The sequence below is a fragment of the Oratosquilla oratoria genome, chromosome 12 (assembly GCF_046742065.1).
Source record: "Oratosquilla oratoria isolate Oo_2021 chromosome 12, ASM4674206v1, whole genome shotgun sequence".
In the NCBI taxonomy this organism is placed as follows: Eukaryota; Metazoa; Arthropoda; class Malacostraca; order Stomatopoda; family Squillidae; genus Oratosquilla; species Oratosquilla oratoria.
Genome location: NC_134788.1, coordinates 12,791,201 through 12,817,809, shown reverse-complemented (window position 1 = coordinate 12,817,809; position 26,609 = coordinate 12,791,201). Strand labels below are relative to the sequence as shown.

Here is a 26,609-nt window from a genome sequence, read left to right as displayed (position 1 = left end):
CTCAAATGACCTGTGGGTTGAAAATGTTAAAGCACTAATTCTCACATTATACATTGTCATCTTGCTATTTCCACATTTACTGGGATTGAACCTTTGATAGCTGTTCCTTCCAGATTACATCATGATTGTTGAAATTGTTTTAGTAAGTATAATTTTTTTTTTCTTTCTTTTTTTATTAGACAAAGAGGTAATTTACTTAATGTGATAAGAAAAAATATGGAAATTTCCTCTACAATTTCATTTATTACATTATTCAGAAATAATAACACAGGTACACCACTTACCAGTGTATCTGAAAGGATGTGACTTGCATAACTTATTTGGGTCAAATGAGATGAACTTCTTAGAGTTGGTCATATTTAGATTCTGGTCATATGTGCCCAAACATGGAATGCTGTGGAATTATGTTAAAATATAACTGCAGTGGCCATCTGGCATGTTCCCCACTTCCAAATCTCATGACATGATGAAAAAGCCAGAGCAGAATTTTTGTCATTCCGGTTGTGGTGAGGTGAGTATACATGTCTATTGGATGGTTTTCAGCAAGTTTCTACTGTAAAAGTAGAATACAATTTATGATAGTACCATAGCTGTTATTATTTCTCTTTTATGTTACATTATGGTAAGTACAAAGGGTCTGTTTAGGTATAAAGGGACTTGAATATTAATGGTTTGTGTACACAATATTCACAATCTTATTACAGTATATTACACAATTTTAAAGAGTTAGATGTCAATCTTATGATTACATATTTTCCAGGAAGAGGGTAACTATCACCATTCTTTTGGAAGAGCTATCAATAGAAGCCACATGTGTCACATGATGAAGAGGAACTGGTGTGACATCTATGGCACAGCTATATCATGATTCATCTAAGACATCACATGATGACCCACAGAGGAGAGAAGCCTTTCCAGTGTGACCTGTGTGATTCTGCTTTTTCACAAAAGGGTGATCTTAAAAAACATATGAGAACCCACACAGGAGAGAAGCCTTTCCAGTGTGACCTGTGTGATTCTGCTTTCTCACTAAAGCGTAATCTCACAAAGCATATGAGAACCCACACAGGAGAGAAGCCTTTCCAGTGTGACCTGTGTGATTCTGCTTTCTCACTAAAGCGTAATCTCACAAAGCATATGAGGACCCACACAGGAAAGAAGCCTTTCCAATGTGACCTGTGCAATGCAGCTTTCTCAAGAAAGGATTCTCTCACAAAGCATTTGGGGAGCCACACACGAGAGAAGCCTTTCCAGTGTGACCTGTGCAATTCTGCTTTCTCACAGAAATGTAATCTTACAAAGCATATGAGGACCCACATAGGAAAAAAGCCTTTCCAATGTGACCTGTGCAATTCTGCTTTCTCGCGAAAGGTTTCTCTCACAAACCATACGAGGACTCACACAAGAAAAAAGCCTTTCCAATGTGACCTGTGCAATTCTGCTTTCTCACTAAAGTGTAATCTCACAATGCATATGAGGACCCACACAGGAGAGAAGCCTTTCCAGTGTGACCTGTGCAATTCTGCTTTCTTATTAAAGTGTTATCTCACAAAGCATATGAGGACCCACACAGGAGAGAAGCCTTTCCAGTGTGATCTGTGCAATTCTACTTTCTCAGATAAGGGTAATCTCACAAAGCATATGAGGACCCACACAGGAGAGAAGCCTTTCCAATGTGACCTGTGCAATTCATTTTTCTCAGAAAAGGGTTCTCTCACAAAGCATATGAGGACCCACACAGGAGAAAAGCCTTTCCAGTGTGACCTGTGCAATTCTGCTTTCTCGCAAAAGGGTAATTTCACAAAGCATATGAGGACCCACACAGGAGAGAAGCCTTTCCAGTGTGACCTATGCAATTCTGTTTTCTCACTAAAGGGTAATCTCACAAAGCATATGAGGACCCACACAGGAGAGAAGCCTTTCCGGTGTGACCTGTGTGATTCTGCTTTCTCACTAAAGTGTAATCTCACAAAGCATATGAGGACCCACACAGGAGAGAAGCCTTTCCATTGTGACCTGTGCATTGCAGCTTTCTCAAGAAAGGATTATCTCACAAAGCATATGGCGAGCCACACAGAAGAGGTTTTCTAGTGTGACCTGTGCAACTCTGCTTTTTCATAAAAGGGATATCCCACTCAGCATATGAAGACTCCCACAGGAGAGAAGCATTTCCAGTGTGATCTCTTTGACTCTGGTTTTTCACATAAGACTTCTCTCACAAGTAATAACAGCGACTGTCAATAGAGCGATTTCACAATCGCGATTCTTTTAAAACAGCGACCATCACAACAGCGACCACATGATAGTGATTGTATTATAAGAGCGATTGTCATAACAGCGACATCATCGCATCAACTGCATGAAACTGCTCAGTAATAAGAAATTTAAACCTAAAGGGAATCTAAAACAACATTTTATTTGGACTAACTATAGAAGTCACATGATTTAAAAAGAAAAAGGCTAGTCAAGCCAAACAACAGAAAGTCATCAAGCCTTGCATTAAAAATCAGTCATCAAGTGATCAAGCCACGTTTATTTCTAAATTGTGAGCGAGGGCTCCAAGTAATTGCAGATCATACTGATCTCGATTTGCTGTACAGCAGTGATTCGTGTGTTCATTGTCACATATCTTTTCATTCGCTGAGTCAGGTCTCTGCCTTGTAGGAGCTGGGTTCGGTTCGTCCGTTGAAAGGCTTTCTCCCGTCTTAAGGCTTCGATGAATTGAAAGATGGTAGGATGATGGGTTTCCGTTGATCCCTGAAAAGCATTATGCCAACTCTCCAGCTGGTTGTTGGTTCGTGGCAGCCCTGCATCTTGTCTGGCTTTTACACTCCACATATCTACAGGAAACAATGGCTGTCGTCTGTCTCCCCGTCTGTTCCTCCGCCCCATGTAGTTGTCTTCGAAGTAATTCACGAGAGGCATTACTTCTGCTGGGTAGTCTGCCACCAATTCATCATAGGCATCGCTCACTTCATCCACAGGTAGAAAGGCAAGAGCAAGGAGCATTTTCAGTGCCATCCGAACATTTTCGTCTTGCAAATATAACCGTTGCAGTCCATTTTCCTGAATCTTTCTCCAGAGCGATTGTCCCAGGTGAAAGTAACAGCCGTAAATGTGCGTTTGAGGAAATGCTTCAATGAGTGCAGCTTTGGAAGCTAGTTCAAAGTCGATCTGTACACTTCTTGGAGTGAGTCCAGGTTTCAGTGATTTGATTTCAGTCCACATTTGAGAGTATGTGACTTGTTGCTTGTTTGGGAGTAGAACAAAAATGCAGGGAAGCACATTGTTTCGTATCAAAGCATGCACAGTGTACACTTGATAGAAAAGGGATGGTGATACTTTGAATGTACCATCACACATCCAGTGTTCAGAGTCGTGTAAGGTCTGAAGAACCTGATCTGTGCTGAAAATAAGCATCCGATGAACATCTCCACACCCACTGTCATGGAGCAGGAAGCTACGCTAGTCTGTTGTTTGCCTCAGCTTATCAGGTATGAACAGTTCTCCAACATTAGCAGGAGCTGGGTTGTTGTTGTCTGTTGCTTTCCTTTTCCATCTGATGGTTTGGCGCAGATCTGTGGAAAAGCCAACAGCTGCTGCAACTTCTTCATTAACTTCAGTCATTGCATCCTGCACGATTCTTCGTGCTGGATCCCGTGTTGATACTTCAGCTGTTTTTACAGTGTTTTCCACTCTCCGGGCTGCCACTTTCGAAGAGTTTGGTGGATGTGTGTGAACGCCACTGCTCACTGGGGGCTGTTGTTGCTCTCAATACTGAAGGCTTGTTGTTAGGCAACCTTTACAACCTGGTGTTGCCCCAACTTGCCTCCTTTTTGTACTGCTGTTTTGTCAGATCCTTGATGGTCTTGCTAGAATGTCCCACTACTTGAATATTACTCGGCTCAAGTGTCCGGGTGAGGAGGGAGGTGATGTTGCTGGTTGGTAGGATTAGTCTTCTTGTTGGTTCCTTTTGTTGTTGCCGACCTTTCATTATTTTAATTAAGTAATATTCAAGTAATGGGACATTCTGTGAGCACCAATGTCAGTGTACTTGATAAAGCTCTAACGAGCGAAATGTTGTACTACCAATATAGGCTTCGACCTCACATGGTGTTGCCCCAACTTGCGTCCTTTTAGTCCTGCTGCTTTGTTAGATCCTTGATGGTCCTGCTAGAATGTCCCACTACTTGAATATTACTCGGCACAAGTGTCCGGGTGAGGAGGGAGGTGATGTTGCTGGTTGGTAGGATTAGTCTTCTTGTTGGTTCCTTTTGGTGTTGCCCACCTTCCATTATTTTGATTAACAACCCAAACATTACTATGACCGAGCGACCAACCAGTAAATTCACTTCAGTGAACTTATCTCACAAAGTGAACACAAACATGTAAACACGAACAAATAAACATGAGCGATAGAAACATAAGTCTGCGACCTTTTGAGCATATTTCATTCTGAATCTATCTCAGAAAGTAAACACAACTGAACACGTAAATACAAATACAAAAACACAAGCAATTGAAACATGTGTCTGCGACCATTCTGACCGGTTGATAGTAAAGTCGCTATTGTTACAGTCGTTGTTATAATGCGGTCACCATTATGACAGTTGGTATTTTGAAAGTCGCTCACCTGATTACGTCGCCCTTATGAAGCCGCTATTATGACTGTCGCTGTTTTGACAGTCGCTATCCGGCCCGGATCCCGCCATTCCTGTAGGACCTGTATGATGAAATGATCACAGTTTTTCAAGGGCTTGGATTAAGCTAGCAGAAAGGCAGTTACGCAAGCAATGCCTACACAGAATCCTGTGTGGCGTTCCTTTTGTTTTAGCTGTAAGGCCATTCAAGAGTGAACAAAATTCATTTTTATAGTTCAATGTATAAGGAATTTGTCCTTTATGTACAATAAATATTAATTGTTCTCTTGGTAAAGACCCATGAAGTGTGAGTATTTACCTGAATTAGTTTGCAGCGCATCCATATAAATGACTAATTATTGATGATGGTATTCACCTCATCTAGTTAAAAGTCAACTGAGGTTTTGGATCTCTTTATTTTTTGTTATATCATGTTTGTATGTATGAGAAAAAAAATTGACGCAGCCCGAAGGGATTTCTCCCCATCTTCTCCTTTTCTGCATGGGGGGATGGAGGGTAGGGTCACTGAATTTATGAAGCGGCCTTGCTATGGATGTGCTGTGTCTTGCGACACTTCTGACCCAGGGCAGTGGACAGGATGCAGGGATGACCTGTCATCCAGGAGGTGCCAAGATAAGAGGGAGGGTGGAGGGTAGTGGAACATATAGGATGCAGGCATGACTTGTCATTCAGGAGGTGCCAAGATAAGAGGGAGGAGGGTGGAGGGGAGTGGAACATATAGGAAATGGAATGGGTGGGAGTGGTTTCTATGCCTTTTTCTTTTTGGCTACCCCCTGTGTAGGGGGAAAAAGCCTTTGGTATATGTATGTATGTTTGAAAATAACTTAGAAGTTAGAACACTAAAATGCACATATTTAGCATTTTATAGTCTTGATTTTATCCAAGTAGCATAATCTTTTACATTCCTGGACATGACCAGTAAGCAACGTGATGGAGATTTCACATTGAGTGAAGAAGATTTATTGGATTTGGATGCCCTCTCATGTTCCATTGTGGGTACGGTACAAGGATACATGTATGAACCAGTTCAGATATCCAAATGACTCAACTGGTGAAAAACATGTTGAGAGCGGGGAAACTTCAGAGGATGAATGCCCAGAACAAGCGGAAAATAAGGACTGGTGAGTTCGTTGGAATGCATTTGTGCATGCATGCTTTACATACATAAATGTACACCACCAACCACACCAGACCAGACACATGATTTTGTTGGTTTGTCATGAGACGTGCAGTTGAAGGTTTGAAGGCATGAAATGGTAGGCCTAATACCTAGCAGACATTGATGAGCCTGGCCCTATCTACCAGGCCCCAGCATGCCCAGCAGGGCTGATTTTGATTTTATTTTCTTGGAAAAACACCCACACAACCACCAAGATGATCACATATGCAGTGCATGGATAGTTCATCTGTTCATGCAAGGAGGTTAGCATGGTTAGGCTATGGCATTCATGCCATAGACCTATGAACAAGCAGAAGAAATTTTTATTAATTTTCTGACATTTGCTGAGCTTGTTACTTTATTCCAGGTAGCCTGTAGCTTGCAGAAATAGCTAACCCCCCCTGGACTCCCCATTTCCCATTGCATGGCCTTGCTAAAATTAATGAATTTGACTATTTCAGGTGCAGCTGTGGACATTGTGTCACAGTGAAAGGGCAGAGAGAGCTTGTGTTGCTCTGATTCCAGTGCATCACCCAGCACCCAGGATTTTCATTGTCTAACTGAATCCATATGCTCTTGAATTGACAATGTATAGAATCAATGACAGTGGGCTGATTGGGAATGATCAGCCTCTGCACAAGTGAGTACTCCTATACATGTGCATGTAGCATTACAGTAATTCAGTTACAAGTCCAGGCCTTTTAATTTGAATAATATTGCTGAAATTTTGGTACCAGTCATGTTTTGAAGTAAATATTACTAATCTTATACAAAATTAGAGGGATTAGGGAGAAATGTCAATGTAATAGTACTGGGAGACCTTAATGCTAGGGTAGGAAATGAACCAATTGATGGAGTGGTTGGGAAATGTGGAGTTTCAGGAAAGAATCATAGTGGAGTTGATGGTGGAGATGTGTCTAGAGAGTTGATGATAGCAAATACAGTGTTTCAGAAGAAAGTCAAGCATAAGTACACATGGGAGAGGGTGGTGGATGAAAGGGTGGTAGATAGAGTGTTAATGGACTATGTAGTGGTAGGTAGGAGTATAATAGGAAGAGTTAAGGATGTACATGTGCTAAGGGGAGAGGGTGGGGGAATATCAGATCATTTTTTGGTGGAAGGTAAGTTCAGGTTGGAGGACAGATGGAGAAAGAGGAAAAGGACAAAAGGTAGGGAGGTGCTTAGAGTGAACTCTTTAAATGAAAAGGAGAATGAGTACAAGAAGAAGCTGAGAGAGGAGTGGGAGGGAGTGAAGGATAGAGTAGAGCTAGGAGTGGAGGAGGAATGGGGATGGTTCAAGGAGGGAGTCACAAGGTGTGCAAAGATGATGTGTGGAACAAGATGGACAGGAGGAAATAGAAGGAAGGGTAGTGAATGGTGGGATGAGGAAACAACGAAGGTTGTAGAAGGGAAGAAGCGAGCTTTCACAGATTGGTTACAAAATAGGACAAGGGAGTCATATGAGAGGTACAAAGAAAAGAAAAGAGAAGTAAAGCACAAGGTAAAGGAGGCAAAGAGGAGAGCAGATGTGAAATGGGGTAAGAGTATGACAGAAAATGTTGAAAGTAATAAAAAGATGTTTTGGAAAGAAATTAAGAGAGGAAGAGGAGGTGAATCAAGGGGACGTCCTAGGATGAGATGGATGGATGGGGTGAAGGGGGCTTTGGGGAGGAGGGGAATGTCTGTTGAGGAAGGACGGGAGAGGACGGAAAGCAGGGGTGAATGGAGAATGGTTGTGTATGGATGATGTTGTGATGCATGAGGTGGAATGGGTGGGGGGGGTGAGGAAGTATGTGTGAGCAAAATTTGATGCAGCCCAAAGGGATTTTTCCCCGTCTTCTCCTTTTATGCATGGGGGAGGAATAGAGAGGGGGTCGCCGATTTAATGAATCAGCCTTGCTCTAGATGTGCTGTGACTTGCGACACTGCTACCCACGGCAGTGGACAGGATGCATGGATGACCCGTCATCCAGGAGGTGCCAAGATGAGAGGGAGGGTGGAGGGGAGTGGAATATATAAGAAATGGAATGGGTGGGAGTGGTTTCTATGCCTTTTTCTTTTTGGCTACCCTCCATGTAGGGGGAAAAAGCCTTTGGTATATGTATGTATGTACAGCAAAGTGAATGATGATAAATTGATACTTTTATTTCTTTCAGGCTGTACTGTACAGGTATCTTGCCTATCGTAATTTAGTGGAGTGGTGTAGGCAAGGACTGAGCAACTGAAATCACCTGCCCCTTCCAGTGTGTGCCAGACCAAATTAGGAAAAAATGGCCTGCACCAGATGGACATTACACAGGATTTAGATACCCTTCAGCAATGACTTTGGTTCAGATTCTTGGAATTATATTCGGAGTACCATGTGTCCTGGGTATATGAAAAAATTCAGTGTGTTGAAAATGAAACCTGGGCATTTTTTTTTTTGGGGGGGGGAATGATGCCAGACTTCTCTTGATTTTCATACTTGGAACAGACTGGTTCATGAACTTTCATAGCGGACTGAAGTTTTGGCATCTCTTGCATGTTTGTATGATGGATATTCAGAATGCAACCTCAGTAATTCACCATGTAGAATTTGTACATATTCTGTAAATAAAAAATGAAGATTTCTGTTTTGTACATTTGATTTAGTTTTATCATATAATCAGAATAATACCAAATTTTTAGGTGAGTGTTTTGAATTCATCACATTGCTCCAGTAGGAAGTCCAATGATAACACTGGGGAACACTCATTTTGTTGCATTTAAAAAAAGACTTTTCTATAGTCAACTTGAGTGTACTGATTTCAAATCTGAAGTCGGGTTTTGTCTGCAAGCTACAGATTTTATGCAATTTGATTTTTTTTTTTTTTATGTTATTATAGGAAATTGCAATATCAGCCACAATTCTTTTGTTCACTTGAATCTTAAAACAGTATGAAAGCCATTTCTGTACATTTATTAAGGCAAAAGAAACAGAACATTAACAGAACATCTATCCCAAAGTTAGATTAGCATCCTTCAGAACATCACCACAGCTGATGGAAGCTTATCAATTTCTTTGTGTATTTTTTTCAGGCAGGAATTTGCGTTTGTAACTTTTGCGTTTGTACATTTCATCTGGGCAATTTCGTTTAATGCTCCAGCAGTAGTCAGCCATCATACTTTTGTCCCAGCGCCCTTGGTAGCATTCTTCCATGATCTTTAGGTCTTGGTGGAATCGTTCTCCTTGTTCGTCACTCACAGCCCCCAGGTTGTCAGGGAACTGATCAAGGTGGCTGTTCAAAAAATGAAGCTTGATGCTCATGTTGCACCCGAGATCACGAAAAGCGAGGAGCATTCTGTTCACAAGTTCACTGTAGTTCTCCGCCTTATTGTTTCCAAGGAAGTTCTGAACGACTGCCACAAAGGATAACCATGCTGCCCTTTCTAAAGCGGTCATCTTAGCAACAAACTGATCATCACGAATTAGGGTTCGAATCTGTGGGCCATCAAACACGCCTGCTTTGATCTTCTCAAATGATAACCCTGGTAAAGCTGTGATGATGTGTTGGAAACATTCACCTTCGGTTTCCAGTGCCTTGACAAATTGTTTCATCAAACCTAATTTGATGTGAAGAGGAGGAAAGATGATCTTATCTCTGTTTACAATTGGGTCTTGTATGATATTTGGCATGCCTGCTTCAAGGGTGTCACGAATAGGCCAGTCCTTCTGGACCCAATGTCTGTCTCGTGCTCGGCTGTCCCACATACAGAGGAAACATGGAAACTTGGTGAAACCTTTCTGTTGTCCAAGAAGAAAGTTGACCATCTTTAAGTCTACACAAATTATCCAATTGTGCTCATGATACTTTAATAAGTCCATGACCATTCTCATATCATCATAGTCTTCCCGCAAATGCACTGAGTGACCGACAGGTACTGCTCCATAAACATTGCCATTATGTAAAAGAACACACTTTAGACTGCGTTTTGAACTGTCTAAAAAGAGTCTCCATTCAGCAGGACTATAGTAAGGTACACCCAGTTCTTTGAGAAGCCCTGGGATGTCATGGCAGTAAACAAACTGTCTGTCTTTTGAAAAGAAGGTCACAAAAAGCTGGTCACGCTTTCTGAAATATGATACTTTAACAGAGTGATCAACAAGATTTCTGCCTTGTAATCTTGATGCCAAAAGCTCTGCTGCTTTCTTTGAAAGACCTAAATCCCGCACTAAATCATTCAGTTCAGCCTGGGGAAGAGGCTTAGGGACGGGGAAAGGTTCAGTGTCTGAAGAACAGTCCTCCAATTGTGAACACTTTTCTGACAATTCACTGTCACAACTGTCTTGCTGGCTTGTATCATGTCCAATGTCTTTATCGTCCAATGAAGGCAAGCCTTTGAAAACTGGAACAGGTACTTCTTCAGAGTGCGGAACAGGCTGAATAGCTGAGGGAATGTTCGGATACGTAATCTTATGTCGGTTTTTCTTCCCAACACCCGTTGTGTTTACCATGCAGAAATAACAGTCAGTTATATGGTTGGTGGGTTCGCGCCAAATCATTAGAACTCCAAAAGGCAGACCTTTGCATTTTCCTTTGGTCCAGTCTCGAAGCATTTCCTCACAATTGTGGCACACAACATGAGGAGCCCATTGCTTGTCTTGATCACCAAGATGAACTTCAAAATATGCCTTGTAGGCACGCTTGACGAACGAGGATATGTTACGTCTCTGACGATTGAGTGTGTAGCATCCACATATGTAGCAGAAGGCATCAGGCTTGTTTTTGCAATGATGTCTCATTCTGGAAGCCATGTTTGAACTGAAACAAAAGAAGAATGATCAAAATATTAGAAGCTATCTACAGTATATATATGGACGTTAAAATGCTTATACATGGTTTACGCAAGTTCACATATGTACAATTTCATTAACCTCAAATTGCATACAAACTAGAGCTTGTAGAGAAAAACTAATTTCAGATTTGAAATCAGCACCTAAAACTCTTTCAAAATCCGTTGAAATATCCAATACAACTCAAAGTTACTGAAAAAGTGTTCCCCTGTGTAATTCTCAATCACCATGCATACATTTTACCATTCTCAATATGAATTCATCCCCCTTGCACCTGAATTACCATAGTGAAATTACATCAGATGTTTGAAGTTACATATGTACTCGCCTTCCTTTCATTGCTTCATAAGAACAAAAAAAAAGTGCTGGGACTTGGGGGCAGAGAAGCACACAACTTTGTGATATGATTCCAGCACTGATGTTTGGTTCATTGAATCACTGTTGCAATTTGCAGCAACATAATAAACCGTTTTTGAACTAAATACATGATAAAACCTTGCTAACACAAAATATGACATCATTGATCAAGTTGGCAGCAAGGCATGGTATTTTATAAGGCACACACATGGCATGCATCAGAATGTAAACAGCAAGCTTGACGTCTCAGCCTTACGAGAAGAGCCGAAGGTCTGCGAAGGAAAAGTTCGTCTGCTACTGATATTTTGATAGGCCTTTTTATCATTGCATAATAATTAGTATCTATTTTTCATTATTTTATTAAAAAGTGACTAAGCCATACATCTAGCAAATATTCACCAACTCTTTGAAAACCCCTGTTGACTTTTAAAGCCGTTCACTTGCCTGGTTGCTGTTTAGATTTAGTTGTAGCTAGTTGGGTTTGACTCATAGGACAGTTTGGCCAGTTTACTGCTAGTTGCACCCCAGTTTGTGGTTGCCCCAGTTGCAGTCTAATATGTAGTTGTCCCAGTTGTTCATTTGTACTTGTTTTATAAAGGTAGTAGCTGTTGAGGATGTAGTAATAATGTTATCTTTGACAAACCTTGTGAAATCTGTAGCAAGCATACAGTGAGGGGAATCCACATAATTGTGGCTGTGCCATTCCAGCACTTGCAATGTACCAGTTCCAGCAGAGGACCACATAGTCGTGGCAGTAGTCATTCCAGCAGGTGCGGTGGAGCAGCAAATTTACTTTGTCCAGTGATAACTTTGTAGCTATTTCGGTTCTGTAGTATCCTAATCAAACATCCTTAGAAGATTGTTAGCATTATTTCTTCCTAACCATTCCCCTCCTTATTCAACAGCTTGGATCTATCCTTCTAATTATTAATGTTTAATGTTGATATTAGACTAGTTAAGAATTTTACCTGGTAGTTTCCCACAGGGCTGTGGAGTCGGTGTCGGAGTCGGAAGCAATTATGGTGTCACTGGAGTCGGAGTTGGTAAAGATATACTGACTCCGACTCCAGTTAGATTTACACTTTGTAAAGCCTTTGTTTAGTCTGTAGAATTATGCAGTGCACACTCCTTATAAGTAGATTATATAAAAAACAAACAAAAAAAAAAACATAATTTTATAAAATGTAATAAATCTCATCGTCTTATCTTCCTGGTCATTCCACTAAACCCCCAAAACGTCATTGTGCAATGCTGGCTTTCAAATTTATACATAGACCAATAAACATCTGAAGTATTACTTGAATAAATCAAACACCTCAATTTTACACCTGTTGACACACAGTCACGAGAGCTGTAATATTCCTGTCAAGTTCCATATGCATTGTTTCTATCACTCCATCAGTTTGGTGGTTTCTCCCACTGTTGTGTTGCCAAACAGTAGGATAATTATGATTTCAATTGTAGACTAACGCAATAATACTATCTCTTCTTTCCTTTCCTCTTCTTTTTCCCCTCTATACTTTTTAACAATGAATTATTGAAACAAGGATATTTAAAGTTGAAAAAAAAAGTTTCACATTTCAAACATGTTCAGCTGTATCTTGTTTTGTACTCATATCAATAAGATCAGTTCCAGAACCAGAGTAATGTCCATCGCAATGATCACATAGCAGTACCAGTATGTAGTTAAACCAAGAGGTACTTGTGCCAGTAATTTCAGTACATTAAGACAAAAGAAGGTATGAAAACATATGAAGGATAATGATACCCAAAAAGTATGTATGATACATACACCTTTCAGTATCATACATGTTCAGCTGTAACACTCGACCTTGTACCGTAGTCGTATCAATAAGGTTTATTTTCTCTATATTTACTGTTTCCTTTCAAGAAATTTGCCTAAACTTCTTTTATAAAGTATTCTAATTTTTTTATTCTGTATTTGCAAAACTATACTGTATATGTAAAAAAAATCTTCCATTATATTTTCTTTTATTGTTAAGTTTGTATATCCTTTGCAAAAGTTACATTTTTGAAATGTACTTATCACTTATTTGCAAAGATATATATTATGCCAAATGTCTTACATTATAGAATCTTTTTACTGAATTTTCTTCAATATCCTTTCAAAAATTGTCTCTACTTCACTTATAAAGTATTAATGAAGAGGTCAAACATAGGAAAGCCACACTATAACATATTTATTCTTTTATATAAACCAGTTATAATGATGTAAGTCTATGCAAGATTGGAGCATATGTGTGTTGTATAGGCTTTATAAAACATGTAGGCCATAATCAGTTAATTACATGAGTTGGAGTCGGTGGTGCCAAAAATAGAGGAGTTGGAGTCATAGGTTTTGTGTTCTGACTCCACAGCCCTGGTTTCTCATGACCTCTGGGATGTCCATCTGTCTGCCCCCAGCTCTTTACAAGGGTCCCGGCCATTGGAAAAGGATGGGAGCCCCAGTACCTGTGGGCAATGTGTGGTGGAGGACACTACTTTCACCACAACCTGTGTGATGCAGCTTTCTCAAAAAAGGAGTCTCTCACAAAGCATGAGAGGACCCACGCAGGTCTCTCAAGTGTGATATAGTGACTTGCACTGGTGAGAATCCATTCCAGTGCGATTTGTGCTGTGAACAGTGTTCCTTCTAAGCTGTATTTACCTAGTTGTATTATACAGGAAGGGAGCTATGCTCGTGGTAACCTTTCTTTGTATCGGTATCAAGTTTTTTCTTAAAATCTTTAATAGTGTTTGCACACACTGTTTCTTTATCTAATTTATTCCAGGTATCCAGTACTCTATGTCATCTATGTGGGAAGCTATTCCTTTTCAGATATCTTCTGTAGTTATTCTCTCTCAGTTTCTTTTCATGTCCTCATGTTTTTCCATTGTCACATTTTAATAAATCATCCCAGTCTAGGATTTGCATTCCTTTCATGATTCTATAAATAGTCAGCAGATCTCCCCTTTCTCTGTTTTTGTTCCAGAGTTGGTAGTTCCAATTTGGCCAATCTTTGTTCGTATGTTGATTTGGAGAGAGTTGGTGCCAATTTTTTCATTGCTCTTTGTATTCTTTCTAATTTCTTTATATATCTTTAGTACTGGGTGTCCATAGTGTTGCTGTGTACTCCAGTTTTGGTCTTATTAGTGTAACTAATACTTTCTAATAAATCCTCATCCATGTAGTCAAATGCCACTTTCATTTACCTTAATGGGTTGATGCTTTCTCTGACTATTTTATTGATATGTTTGTCTTGTGTCATGTCTTTGCTGATTATTACTCCAAGGTCTCTTTCTGAGTTCGCTTTTTTTACTTCACCAACTTTATGACTTCTTAATATTTTATTTTTACTTTTTCCAAACTCCATTACACTACACTTCTTGATATTGAAGTTCACTTCCCACTTTTAAGTCCATTTCCAGATTTTGTCTAGGTTCTTACTTTCTTTAGTATTTTTGCATCATATGCAAAGAAATTCATACAACACTCCACTCCTTCATCCATGTCATTTATATATATGGCAAACATGATTGGAGCCAATACCGAACCTTATGGGACACCACTTATAATTTTCTTCCCAATTCGAGTATTTGTCTCTAATTACTACCCTAATTTATCTCCCAGTCAGGAAGTCTTCCATCCACTCCAATAATTTTTCTTTGATGCCACCTATTGATTCTATTTTTCTCATTTTTTTCTCTTTTGTTTTGTGGTACTTTATAAAATGCTTTTTGTAGGTCTAGAAAGGCACTGTCCTCCCATCCATCTCTTTCTTGTATTATTTCTAATAGTCTCGAATAGAGCAGATCAGGTTTGTTGTACATGATCTTCCTTGTCTAAATCCAAATTTATTAGGATTCAGTATATTTTTTTCTTCCAGATGTTTAACCCATCTACTTTTGATAATTTTTTCACATGCTTTTGCTGTCGTAGTTGGTTGGATTTTCCTTGTTTCCTCCTTTATATTTTGGTACAAAATTTGCATTTTTCCAGTCCGGTGATACCTTTCCTTCTTTGAGTGAATATTTGATTATATTGTATATTTTGTCCATCAACGCCTACCTGAATTCTTTCAATATCCAATTTGCAATTCCATTCGGACCATGTGATTTTCTGACATCAAGGTATTTTATTTGGTCTCTGATTTCTCTCTGTTATTTCCTTCATTGGGGGGGGGGATCTCTCTCTCTATCCCTTCACAGGTCTGAACTTTCAATTGTGAATACCGATTTGAAATGGTTGTTCATAATTTCAGCCACTTCTACCTCTTCTGCATATTCATAATTTCCCTGGCGCAGCTTTTCCATTTCTTGTGTATTTTTTAGTTTACCATTTACATACATGTAAAATAGTTTAGGTTGTTCCTTGCATTTTTCTATTATATCTCATTCACAGTTTCTCTTTTAATCTCTCCGTATTTTTACAATCATTTCTTAGTCTGATATATGTTTGTGCATGTATAATATATATATATATATATATATGTACACACACACATATATATATATATGTATATATATATATATATATATGTATATATATACATATATATATATATATACATATGTATATATATATATATATATATACATATATATGTATATATATATAAATACATATATATATATCATATAAATACATCTATATATATATATATATATATATGAATGTATATATATATGTATATATATGTGTTATGGGAGAAAGCATACGCTGGACTCGACGTTCGTCAATTTATTCCGACGTTTCGAACCCCGGACAGGGTTCGAAACGTCGGAATAAATTGAACGTCGAGTCCAGCGTATGCTTTCTCCCATAATAATGGTTCCTGGACTCCAGCTATTTACGAATATGTATATATATATATAAATACATCTATATATATATAAATACATACATACATACATACATATGTATGATGAATGGTTTAGACAGATGAGAGACTGGGTGGAGGAAGAATAAGCGAAGATGGGCTGGAACTTTTATTGCTTATACGTTTCGACCGACTCGGTCTTCTTCAGTAAGCTGTCTACAAACAGTTGGACCACATATATATACATCCGAGGATGGGAACAAGGACAGGTCACCCCGCCGGCTGTCTGGGGATTCCCTTTCCCGTATCAAGCATACGTTTCCCAATTGTATTTATAATTAATCTACTTGTTGCCTCTGACAAACAAACAAAACCTTCCCTGTCATTGATGTTTTCATAATAATTAATGTAGGCAGCTTCAACAGTCTTCCTCATGTCTCTCCTTAATCCCGTGTGTAGAACCTCGACTCCATCCCAGTGGGGCAAATGTCCAGACCGATCAGCATGTTGGACGAGTGAGTTAGAAGTCCTGTGTGACCTCAAGTCTCTTTTGTGCTCAGCTACGCGTTTCTCGACGCCTCGACCTGACTCACCGTAATATGAAGATGAACAACTACCGCAAGGAATGCGATAGATGGTACTGAGGGCGTTTTGGGACAGTCCTTTTATATTCTTGGTCTTGACCATTTTTCCAATTTTGGAATTGGACGTCCTTGCTATTTTTATCCCACTCTTCCCAAGAAATCTGTCTATGCCTTCAGTTTTTCTAGAGTTAGGAACCGAAATATACCGTACCTTATTATCCTCGGACGACTGGACATTTGGTCTCATGAAAATGTTCCTAGCCACTCCTTTCAGCTTTTTAATCATTCCCCCTGGATATTTTAATTTCTTAAAGGCATTAGTTATGTAGGCTAATTCATCTTCTAAAAATTTGCAGTGAGAAATTTTTAGAAGATGAATTAGCCTACATAACTAATGCCTTTAAGAAATTAAAATATCCAGGGGGAATGATTAAAAAGCTGAAAGGAGTGGCTAGGAACATTTTCATGAGACCAAATGTCCAGTCGTCCGAGGATAATAAGGTACGGTATATTTCGGTTCCTAACTCTAGAAAAACTGAAGGCATAGACAGATTTCTTGGGAAGAGTGGGATAAAAATAGCAAGGACGTCCAATTCCAAAATTGGAAAAATGGTCAAGACCAAGAATATAAAAGGACTGTCCCAAAACGCCCTCAGTACCATCTATCGCATTCCTTGCGGTAGTTGTTCATCTTCATATTACGGTGAGTCAGGTCGAGGCGTCGAGAAACGCGTAGCTGAGCACAAAAGAGACTTGAGGTCACACAGGACTTCTAACTCACTCGTCCAACATGCTGATCGGTCTGGACATTTGCCCCACTGGGATGGAGTCGAGGTTCTACACACGGGATTAAGGAGAGACATGAGGAAGACTGTTGAAGCTGCCTACATTAATTATTATGAAAACATCAATGACAGGGAAGGTTTTGTTTGTCAGAGGCAACAAGTAGATTAATTATAAATACAATTGGGAAACGTATGCTTGATACGGGAAAGGGAATCCCCAGACAGCCGGCGGGGTGACCTGTCCTTGTTCCCATCCTCGGATGTATATATATGTGGTCCAACTGTTTGTAGACAGCTTACTGAAGAAGACCGAGTCGGTCGAAACGTATAAGCAATAAAAGTTCCAGCCCATCTTCGCTTATTCTTCCTCCATATACATATATATATATTATATATATATATATATGTATATATGTATATATATATATATATATATATATATATATACATGTATATATATATGCAGAAAGATCACTATAAACAACACGTGATCCACAAATTTTGCTGGTAACTACTAAGGAAGTCGGAAGAAAACAGTAATTCCCAAGCGCTTTCGTGTAATTCACATCTTCAGGGGAATACAGAAAAAGTTGTGTTACAAAGAGGTTTAAAAATAACAAGAAAGGAACAGGCAAGGTACGAGATGTCACAAAATTAAACACTAGGAAAGGAACTGGCATAGCACAAGATGACACGAAATATTACACTAGGAAAGGAACCGGTGAAGCACAAAAAGTCACATATGAAATAAGAATAAGTCTTGGTACACAAAGTCATCAAAGAAAAAGAAATCTAGAGAACAGCACAATTCACCAAATTAATTTTGGTCACATACAACCTGATTACAAATCTTGTTAATGATGAATTTATCTAATTTATAAATGCCATTACACATACATTATATATATATATATTATATATATATATATATATATATATATATTTATACATATATATATAATATATACATATTTATATATATATATATATATATATAATATATATATATATATATATATATATATATATATATATATAATATATATATATATATATAATATATATATATATATATATATATATATATATATGTACATATATATATATATATATATATGGTAAAGGTGGGTGAGGAAGACATAAATCAGAATCCAAGTTTATTTCTGACTAGTTTCACACAAATAGGCTTCTTCGGAGAAATAATGTATTAAGGAGAAAACACGGCAAACATATTTGCACGGGGCACTGTGAGGAGCTTCGAAGAGCTCACCCAGGGTCATCCCTGTATATTGGGGATTTTGTCCTATTGGTCGTTGCTTAGGGGTCTTTGTTCCGGTGGCGTAATATCCTAGTTGCTGTTGCTATACCTGCGGTGGCTTTTGTTCATTTAATGTCACCCATTCTTTGGTTTATATTTTCATTGGTAATACACAGTGCTTCAAGTACTTTCTTTTTCTGTCTGGTTAACTTTTCCTCTAGTATTTCTGCTGCCTCCCATTTTGGTAAATGACTCTTTTCTTTAATGTAATTGAATAATGCACTAGTGTCGCGATGGTATCTTACAACCGCTCTGTGTTCGCTGAGCCTTTTCTCTAAACCTCTGTGTGTTTTGCCAAAGTAAGCTCACAACCACTACACGGAATTTTGTACACAATACTTCCGTTGTCATGTTGATCTTCTATTTCTTTTTCTTCAAGTCACCTATCTTTTTACCTGCGTCACTCACGATGGTTAAGCCAGCGGATCTTAATGCTAGTCCTAACTCGTCTGTGAATTTGGAAAGTTCCCCTGAGACCCATCACATCAGGAATAGTAAGTACCCCACATAGACTGGCAAAACATCTTGCCAAACCATTGTCATCTTCTCTGGGCAAGATAAGTGGTACTCACCTCAAGAATTCAACAGATAGACTAAATGCAGTAGACTTCAAAGATAAAATTTTGGTAAGTGCAGATGTCATATCTTTATTTACGCACATTCCAATATCTGGTGCCATTAATGCAGTGAAAGAAGTGCTTGACTATATCGATGAGAGTGACCATCTGTTGAACAAGAGACACTATATAAAACTGATATATACACATGTATATCTGGAATGTATCGACTATTGTCTGTTCTGGTCTATTTAGGTCAGTTACTGGAGAAGCGGCCATCAGAGATGATCAAATTTACTGCATGAAAACAAACATTGAGAATGAAGACATAACTTATGTATGTATATATATATATATACATTAGGGTGTTTCAAAAAATGAAACTTGTTGGATTTTTATGAGCAACCTCTCATTTCGTTCCTTTTCATCAGAAAACTATTTTAGCAGAATTTTATACTATAAAGTCCACATCTTGATGTCGCGCAGAGCTACAGAAGTCAGTACCTATACAGAATTCATGGAGGCATAACATGTTCACTCCTGTCTTGTACAACAGTGAGTTGTTCATCTCTGTAAAGTACTCACAACATTTCAAGGGTACGTATTTATCATTATTTAGAACGTCTTTTCAGGTCAAGCTGAAGCAGTTGTTTGACATAGCTCATCAGGATGCAATGCAGTTGATGACAATCAAAGAAGATCGCGATTTTCTTGAGGCTCAGAGGAAGCATCGACGAGAAGGAAAGATGCTAGGATTGGACCAACATTGGGTTGGTAAAGAGGGGAAAAAAAAGGAAACGGATTATGACAGAGACGAAGAGATTGCAACGAGAAAAAGAGGCATACGAGGAAATATTTGCGAAAACTAAGTATGAGTCGTCGTCGTCGTCTTCATCAAGTCCCCAAGATCAAAGTCCATGTACATCTCCAGTCAAGAAATCTTGCAGAGGTAGGAAAGCAGCCGTCATTAATGCAGAAGTCGCCGCAGCTCTTGATCGAAGCCAGGTAAGCAATCGAGGAGCAGTGACGGTACTTGTCCCCTTCGCCTCCGCCCTGAGGTCAAACGTGGAAGAACTCAGTCTAAGTGCTAGCACAATCCACAGACATCGCAGTAAACATCGTGAAGAAAGAGCCGCCGAAATCAAGGAGTCTTTCTCTCCAACAATTCCCCTGACTGTCCACTGGGATGGGAAGTTGATGCCCGCACCAACTAATGGAGAAGTAGTGGATCGCCTTCCTATTCTTGTTTCTGGAGAAGGAGTTCTCAAGCTGCATGCTGCTCCGGTCACCGATGGTAAAGCTGAGCCGACAGCCACCACAATTATTAACGTCATCAAGGAATGGAACCTTCAAGAGAGGATTGCAGCGCTTTGCTTCGACACGACTGCCACTAACACCGGTCCCAAAGGCGGTGTCTGTCTGCGTCTGCAGCAGATCCTTGGACGTGATCTCTTGAATCTAGCTTGTCGACATCATGTTTTGGAGCTTCTACTAGAAGCGGTCTTCTCTGCATTGGTCCCAGAGGTGTCACGGAGCCCTGATATCACAATTTTTCAGCAATTCGAAGAGTTTTGGCCTTCTGTGGGTAAAACAGACTATCGGACAGCCGAAGATGCAATTCGAAGTACATCGTGGGCTAGTGATGTCCTCAATTACTGTCAAAAATCAGCTACACTTTAATCATCCGCGCGATGACTACAGAGAGCTCCTTGAGTTGGTCATTGTCTTTCTTGGAGGGGTGCCACATGGCTGCCAAAGCATCACTTTTCGAAAACCCGGGGCTGTTCATCGAGCACGATGGATGGCGCGGGCCATATATGGATTGAAGATATGGATCTTCCTTCCCCAGTTCTCTCAGCATCGACAACAAAGACCCTCGTCCTCCCGTGTAGCACGATCGGGCATTCTGTAGAATCTGAGTGACTTCTGCATTTTTCTTGCCAAGCATTACGTTCGTGCCTGGTTCTTGACACGTTCAGCTGTCAGTGCTCCCCGTCATGACATCGCCATTTTCAAGGCTCTGGATGAGGAAGACGAGATCGTCAGGAAGGCAGGGACGAAGACGCTGGCACGCCATCTCTGGTATCTGTCTGAGATTAACGTTGGTATGGCACTCTTTGATGAAGAACTGTCTCTTCAGGAGAAGGAGTTGTTCGTCGCAAACATGAAGGCAGTTGACGGACCCGAAGAGACTTCTCCCCGTCTTAGGACTCTTCCTAATGGAATGAAAGACAAGACCGTGGCCTCCTTTGCAACTAAAAATACCAAGAGATTCTTTGAACTCATGAACATCGACACAAGTTTTTTTTGACGAGGACCCGGCAAATTGGAAAGATAACCCTTCCTATCAAGCTGGTCTGCAACGAGTTGAGGGGCTGGTTGTGACCAACGATGCAGCGGAGCGTGGGGTGGCTCTGGTCCAGGAATTCACGAAGAGTGGAAGGACCAAGGCAGAAGACCAACTTCAGTTCCTTCTTCAGGTAGTCGAAGCCCACCGTAGGGAATTCCCCCGTCGGACCAAATCCTGCCTCATGAAAAACTTGAAATGAATTGCGCGACATGATACCATTGGCCGATGCTCTTCAAATTTTTCTCATTTGATTTTTTAGTTAAAAGGAACAAAATAAAAGGTTGCTCATAATTCTCAGTTGAATTTGAATTTTTACCCCTATAACTGTGAAACACCCTAATATATACATATATAAACATATACATATACATATATACATATATATATATATATTAATATATTGTCATGGGTTGCATGCTTGGTTTAGCCTGAGTAAAAGTAATAAGTGGAACTTCAGTCGAATCTAGGGCTAAGTCAGTTCCAGTTGGGAAGCAAACCCACAATAACGTGGAACGTATAGGTAAATTAACTAGATAAAAATACGTTTCGAGGAAAAGCTCTATTTGAGACTTAATGTAAGTAAGAATTATAAGGATTATGGTTGAGGTAAGATAGACGTCTGCACGAAACTTAATTAACTATATTTCCACAAAGAAAAAATAAAGTTTTACTGATTAACATTTACGAACATACACTCCCAGTATTCTGAGAAATAACATAAATACACTTTCCTAATAAAAACATACAATTCACAAATCACTGAGTCTTAACAAACATATAATTCACACAAAATAATTAGCCCTATACAAGTCCAATGAATTAGGCCTACTACTAAATACTTGCGAACAAAACAGCAATGCACCGATATACAGCGTCGAAGAGGTGAGACCTGGGGTTGTGTGAGAGTGTGTGAGGGATGGACAACCGGGGAGGCTCTATACCCGAGGTAGGCGGGGCCAAAGTTTCATGGCAAGGTTCAAACTCATACGTTCATAGAACGTATACTGGCCATGAGTCATGTTCGAAACCGTAAGTAGTAGGCGGGCGATTTGAAAGTCGTTTGATTCACGGTTGGCTATAACAATATACATATGTATATATATATATATATATATATATATATATATATATATACATATACACCATGGAATTTGTCTCCTTGTAATCTATCTTTACATACCAAATACCTTTACTCTTTTTTCTTCATTGTGTAAATGTTAGATTTTAAATGTTTTTCTCGAAATTCGATTTTTGGCCCATACGCCCCTTGAGCACTGAGGTCCCATATGCAACAATTTCCTACCCTAACTGACTATGAAATGTTTCGTTTGTATTTTGTTTCCTTCGTTTATACTCCGAACGCGAAAATAATATTATCCTGTTGTTGCTTTTTCTTTGTTAATACTCCGCCCGCCTCCTTCATCTTTTCTCTTGCTTTCCATATTTTGTGTAGTGTCTCCTTTTTAACATCTATTTCTGCTTTCCCGAATAAGAATTTCCCTTCTGTCAATTCATTAATGTCACTATCTACTTATGTTTCCCTCCATTATTCTTCAAGTTCCTGACATTGTTTATTTACATATGACGCCATAGACTGCGAGGCCCAGTGTTGCCGTCCTGCGGAAACTTGTCGTCGAAACGGATAGCTACGTCATCCAGCGGACATGGCGTCATCAGCGGAATTATGTCCGTAATGTCCCTTTTCTTCTTAAATTCAGAAGTATATGGTAGAAAAAATAAAATTACAATTCGATATGTCTTGTTATTGTATTCCCTAAATTAAGATAGTGTTGCGGATCTATTGCATTAACTTACCTTTCCTATTGCACGTGAGCCATGATCATGGTGCCACGAACTAGAGACAGAAGCTCACGCCTACAATTGTCCGGGTCAGGGAAAGGCAGGAGTGTCACTTTCTTCACTTTATTCTAACTAACGAACATGAGGATTTTACACGTGTGTTCAACACCGGCTCTATGATCACCTGAGTCACTTATCACTTCGATATGATCCCACTTCTGACGCCAATTTTGACGAGCTGCGACCACATCGTACTGTGCCTGGTATGCGTCCCAAGACACTTTCCTGTCATATTCAATCACCTTCCTCTCGTTTTCGTACCGCGTGACCTCACCACCTCCAAAGGCCCCCCGGGGTTGCAGTTCAACTGAACGACTCCCCAGACGTCTCCCTGTGAGGTCGTCCCTTGGGTTCACGTGGCAAAAACCTCGGCTGTAGATTCGCCGGTGACGGCGAGAGGCTACGAGGAGGTGAGGGTGAGGTGAGGGTGGTTGGGTGATTGTGCTCACCGCTACGCGACGCTCAGCAAAATTGCAGCAAATCTCGTTACCGTGACATGGTGCAGTTTTACTGAGCGTCGCGTAGCGGTGAGCACAATCACCCCACCACCCTCACCTCCTTGTAGCCTCTCGCCGCCACCGGCGTATCTACGGCCGAGGGGCGATTGTTGCCACGTGAACCCAGGGGACGACCTCACAGGGAGACGTCTGGGGAGTCGTTCAGTTGAACTGCAACCCCGGGGGGCCTGTGGAGGTGCTGAGGTCACGCGGTGCGAGAACGAGAGGAAGGTGATTGAATATGACGGGAAAGTGTCTTGGTACGCATACCAGGCACAGTACGATGTGGTTGCAGCTCATCAAATTTGTAACAATAGGTTTAATCACGTGCGAATAGTACTATGAATGGTGGTACGAGGTGAATACCTACACTGGACTACGGAAATGGCCAGCTCAGTATTTATTGCTAGACTTCCTCGTTGCATTTACCTCTGTGACATATCACAAAACTACCATCCTCCCTCACATACACTTATCCAGAGTGCAACATAACCTAGGTTGGCCATATGTCTCGTTATATTGCAATCATATCACTGGGCAAATCGACAGCTTTCTCAGATACAGCAGTCACCCCTGTAATTTGACTCTAGTACGTTTTCTTTCACTGTAAGTGATGAGAAAAGACGGAAATTGGAGCTACGGACAAACACTGGCGAAGCTTTGAGTTGCACTCTTTCGTCTATTTGAAGAGCTTGTTTTCGTGGCTGTGTTGTGTACAGGCTAAACAAATGTGCCTTTGTTGAATTCGTAAGTGAAATCATATAGTGGTAAAGTAGCTTAGTGAATGCGTTGTGTGTTTCCTTTTGGCATTTGCCACAGTTCACTTACCGTTTGGTAGTGTAATTGGCATTCTGAACAGGGGTAAATGTGCGGGTATTTGTGAAGATGTTTGCCAGTCTGACACCTGCAATTACCTATATAGTCGGTTAGCTCATATCATTCTGAGTGTTTTTAACCCTAGATGTAAGTACTGCATACTAAAAGTAGTGTCAAGGGGAGGGGTTAGGTCAGGTCAGGTCTCACTGCTGCAATTCTTAACTCTATCTCATATCATTAAATATTTTAAAACCCATATATAAGTATTACAGAGTAATAGTAATGTTGGTAGTGATTTTTAGAAAATTGAGACTGGCAAATATTTTGGTATATATTTGCTAGTCTCAGCTGCAAACTTTAACTTTATTGTTGGCTAGCTCTTATCAATGTGAGTATTGTGAGCTCCATATATAACTACCACAAATTGATATCAACATCAGTAGTGCTTAGAAAATGTTAGAACTGGCAAACATCTTAATGTTTATCAACGTGTGTATCATATTTGCTTACATTGTTCTTATATTCCTATTAGGGGGTCTCCACTCAGTCTTCCTTGGTAGGAAAATAAAAAATTCATCAAGTTCACTCAGAATTCAGTGTGCAATGATTATGATATTCTTGTGAGTTAAAATTTTCTTGATATTCACCCCACACATCCATGTCACATCAATTAGAAGTCACTGCATTATAATATGAGCAGTTATACCTTCCCTTATGGAGTCTTGCATAGATAATGGTTGTAGGTCATTTGACCTATCTGTCCAGATCACTTTCAGCTTGAGTAGGTCAGGCCTCTGATTTGTGTCCTCCCCCAATAGACCTTGACCAGGTGTGTCCACTAGTATAAGACTTTCATCAAAATTAAATCTAGTCTCCTGATTGGCCAATTTAAGGTCTTCTCTTTTTCCACATGAGGGGGATGGAGAGGGGGTGTCACCAATTAAGTGAAGCGGCTTTGCCTTGGATGTACTGTGTCTTGCTGCATTGCTTCTGACCCAGAGCAGTGGGAGGAATAGAGGGATAAACCATCAACCATAATAAGCTAAGATGAGAGGGAGGAAAGGGTGGTGGATGGAAGTGAAATGGCAGAGAGTGGGTGTGGGCCTTTTGACTTAGCTACCTCCTTTATGAGGGGGAGAGGAAGAGAGCTGTGCCTGTTGTGACCCACATTTGTATCATTCAGCATCCAGTTTGATCTTAAATTCTTGTATAGGTTTTGCATTCACCATTTCCTCATTCAATTTGTTCCTGTAATCTATCATTCTGTGTGGGAAGCTATTCTTTTTCAGATCTCTTCAGTAAATATCCTTTTAATTTTTTTGTGTCATCTTGTTTTTCTTTTATCCCATTTTAGTAAATCATCTCTATCAAGGACTTCTATCCCTTTCGTAATTCTGTAGATGGTTAGTAGATCTCCTCTTTTTCTGCTTTGTTCTAGGGATGGTAATTTGAATTTGTCCACTCTTTGTTCATATGTCAATTTGGAGAGCGTTGGTGCCCTCCTTGTTGTTGCCCTTCAATTCTTTCTAAAAAAAATTATGTTCTTTTTAGTACTGGGTGTCCATAGTGTTGTAGCATACTCCAATCTTGGTCTTATCAATGTAACTAATATTTTCTTTACCATATCTTTACCCAGGTAGTCAAAGGCCAATTTCATTGATGTTAGTAAATTAAAAGATTCTCCGACTTTTTGTTGATATGTTTGTCTGGTGCCATGTTATTGCTGATAGTTACTCCTAGGTCCCTTTCTGAGTTGACTTTTTGAACTTTCTTTGTACCAGTTTTATATTGTCCTTATATTCTATTTTTTTCTTTTTCCAAATTCCATTATACTACATTTCTTGATGATGAAATTCACTTCACACTTCTGACTCCATTCCCAGACATTATACAGTTCTTTCTGTAGTGACTCACAGTCTTCATCTGTACTTACTTTCTTTAGTTGTTTTCTATCATCTGCAAAAAAGGTCATATAAGATTCCACACCTTCATCCATGTCATTTATATATATGGCAAACATTATCGGAACCAA

At 39.7% G+C, this 26,609-nt stretch overlaps 2 protein-coding genes across 3 annotated transcripts in view; both read left to right on the top strand.

The window, feature by feature from the left end:
- LOC143030981 (uncharacterized) overlaps positions 1–8,431 on the top strand; it is a 31,740-nt gene extending 23,309 nt beyond the window's left edge. Inside the window, exons 2-3 of one of the 2 annotated variants that reach the window (XR_012966961.1) lie at positions 6,282–6,460; positions 7,977–8,431. Coding sequence is in view for 1 of the 2 variants with exons in the window: in XM_076194291.1 (XP_076050406.1) it covers positions 865–2,091 (1,227 nt within the window). In the remaining variant the exon portion in view is untranslated. Of the gene's footprint in view, positions 1–760; positions 4,309–6,281; positions 6,461–7,976 lie in introns of those variants that run through there. The other variant, XM_076194291.1, reaches the window with a different exon arrangement.
- Positions 8,432–24,096: 15,665 nt separating this feature from the next.
- The window catches only part of LOC143030555 (uncharacterized), a 20,001-nt gene continuing 17,488 nt past the window's right edge, over positions 24,097–26,609 (top strand). Inside the window, exon 1 of the mRNA XM_076193705.1 lies at positions 24,097–24,508. The gene's annotated coding sequence lies outside the window, so the exon portion shown is untranslated. The remainder of the gene's footprint in view (positions 24,509–26,609) is intronic.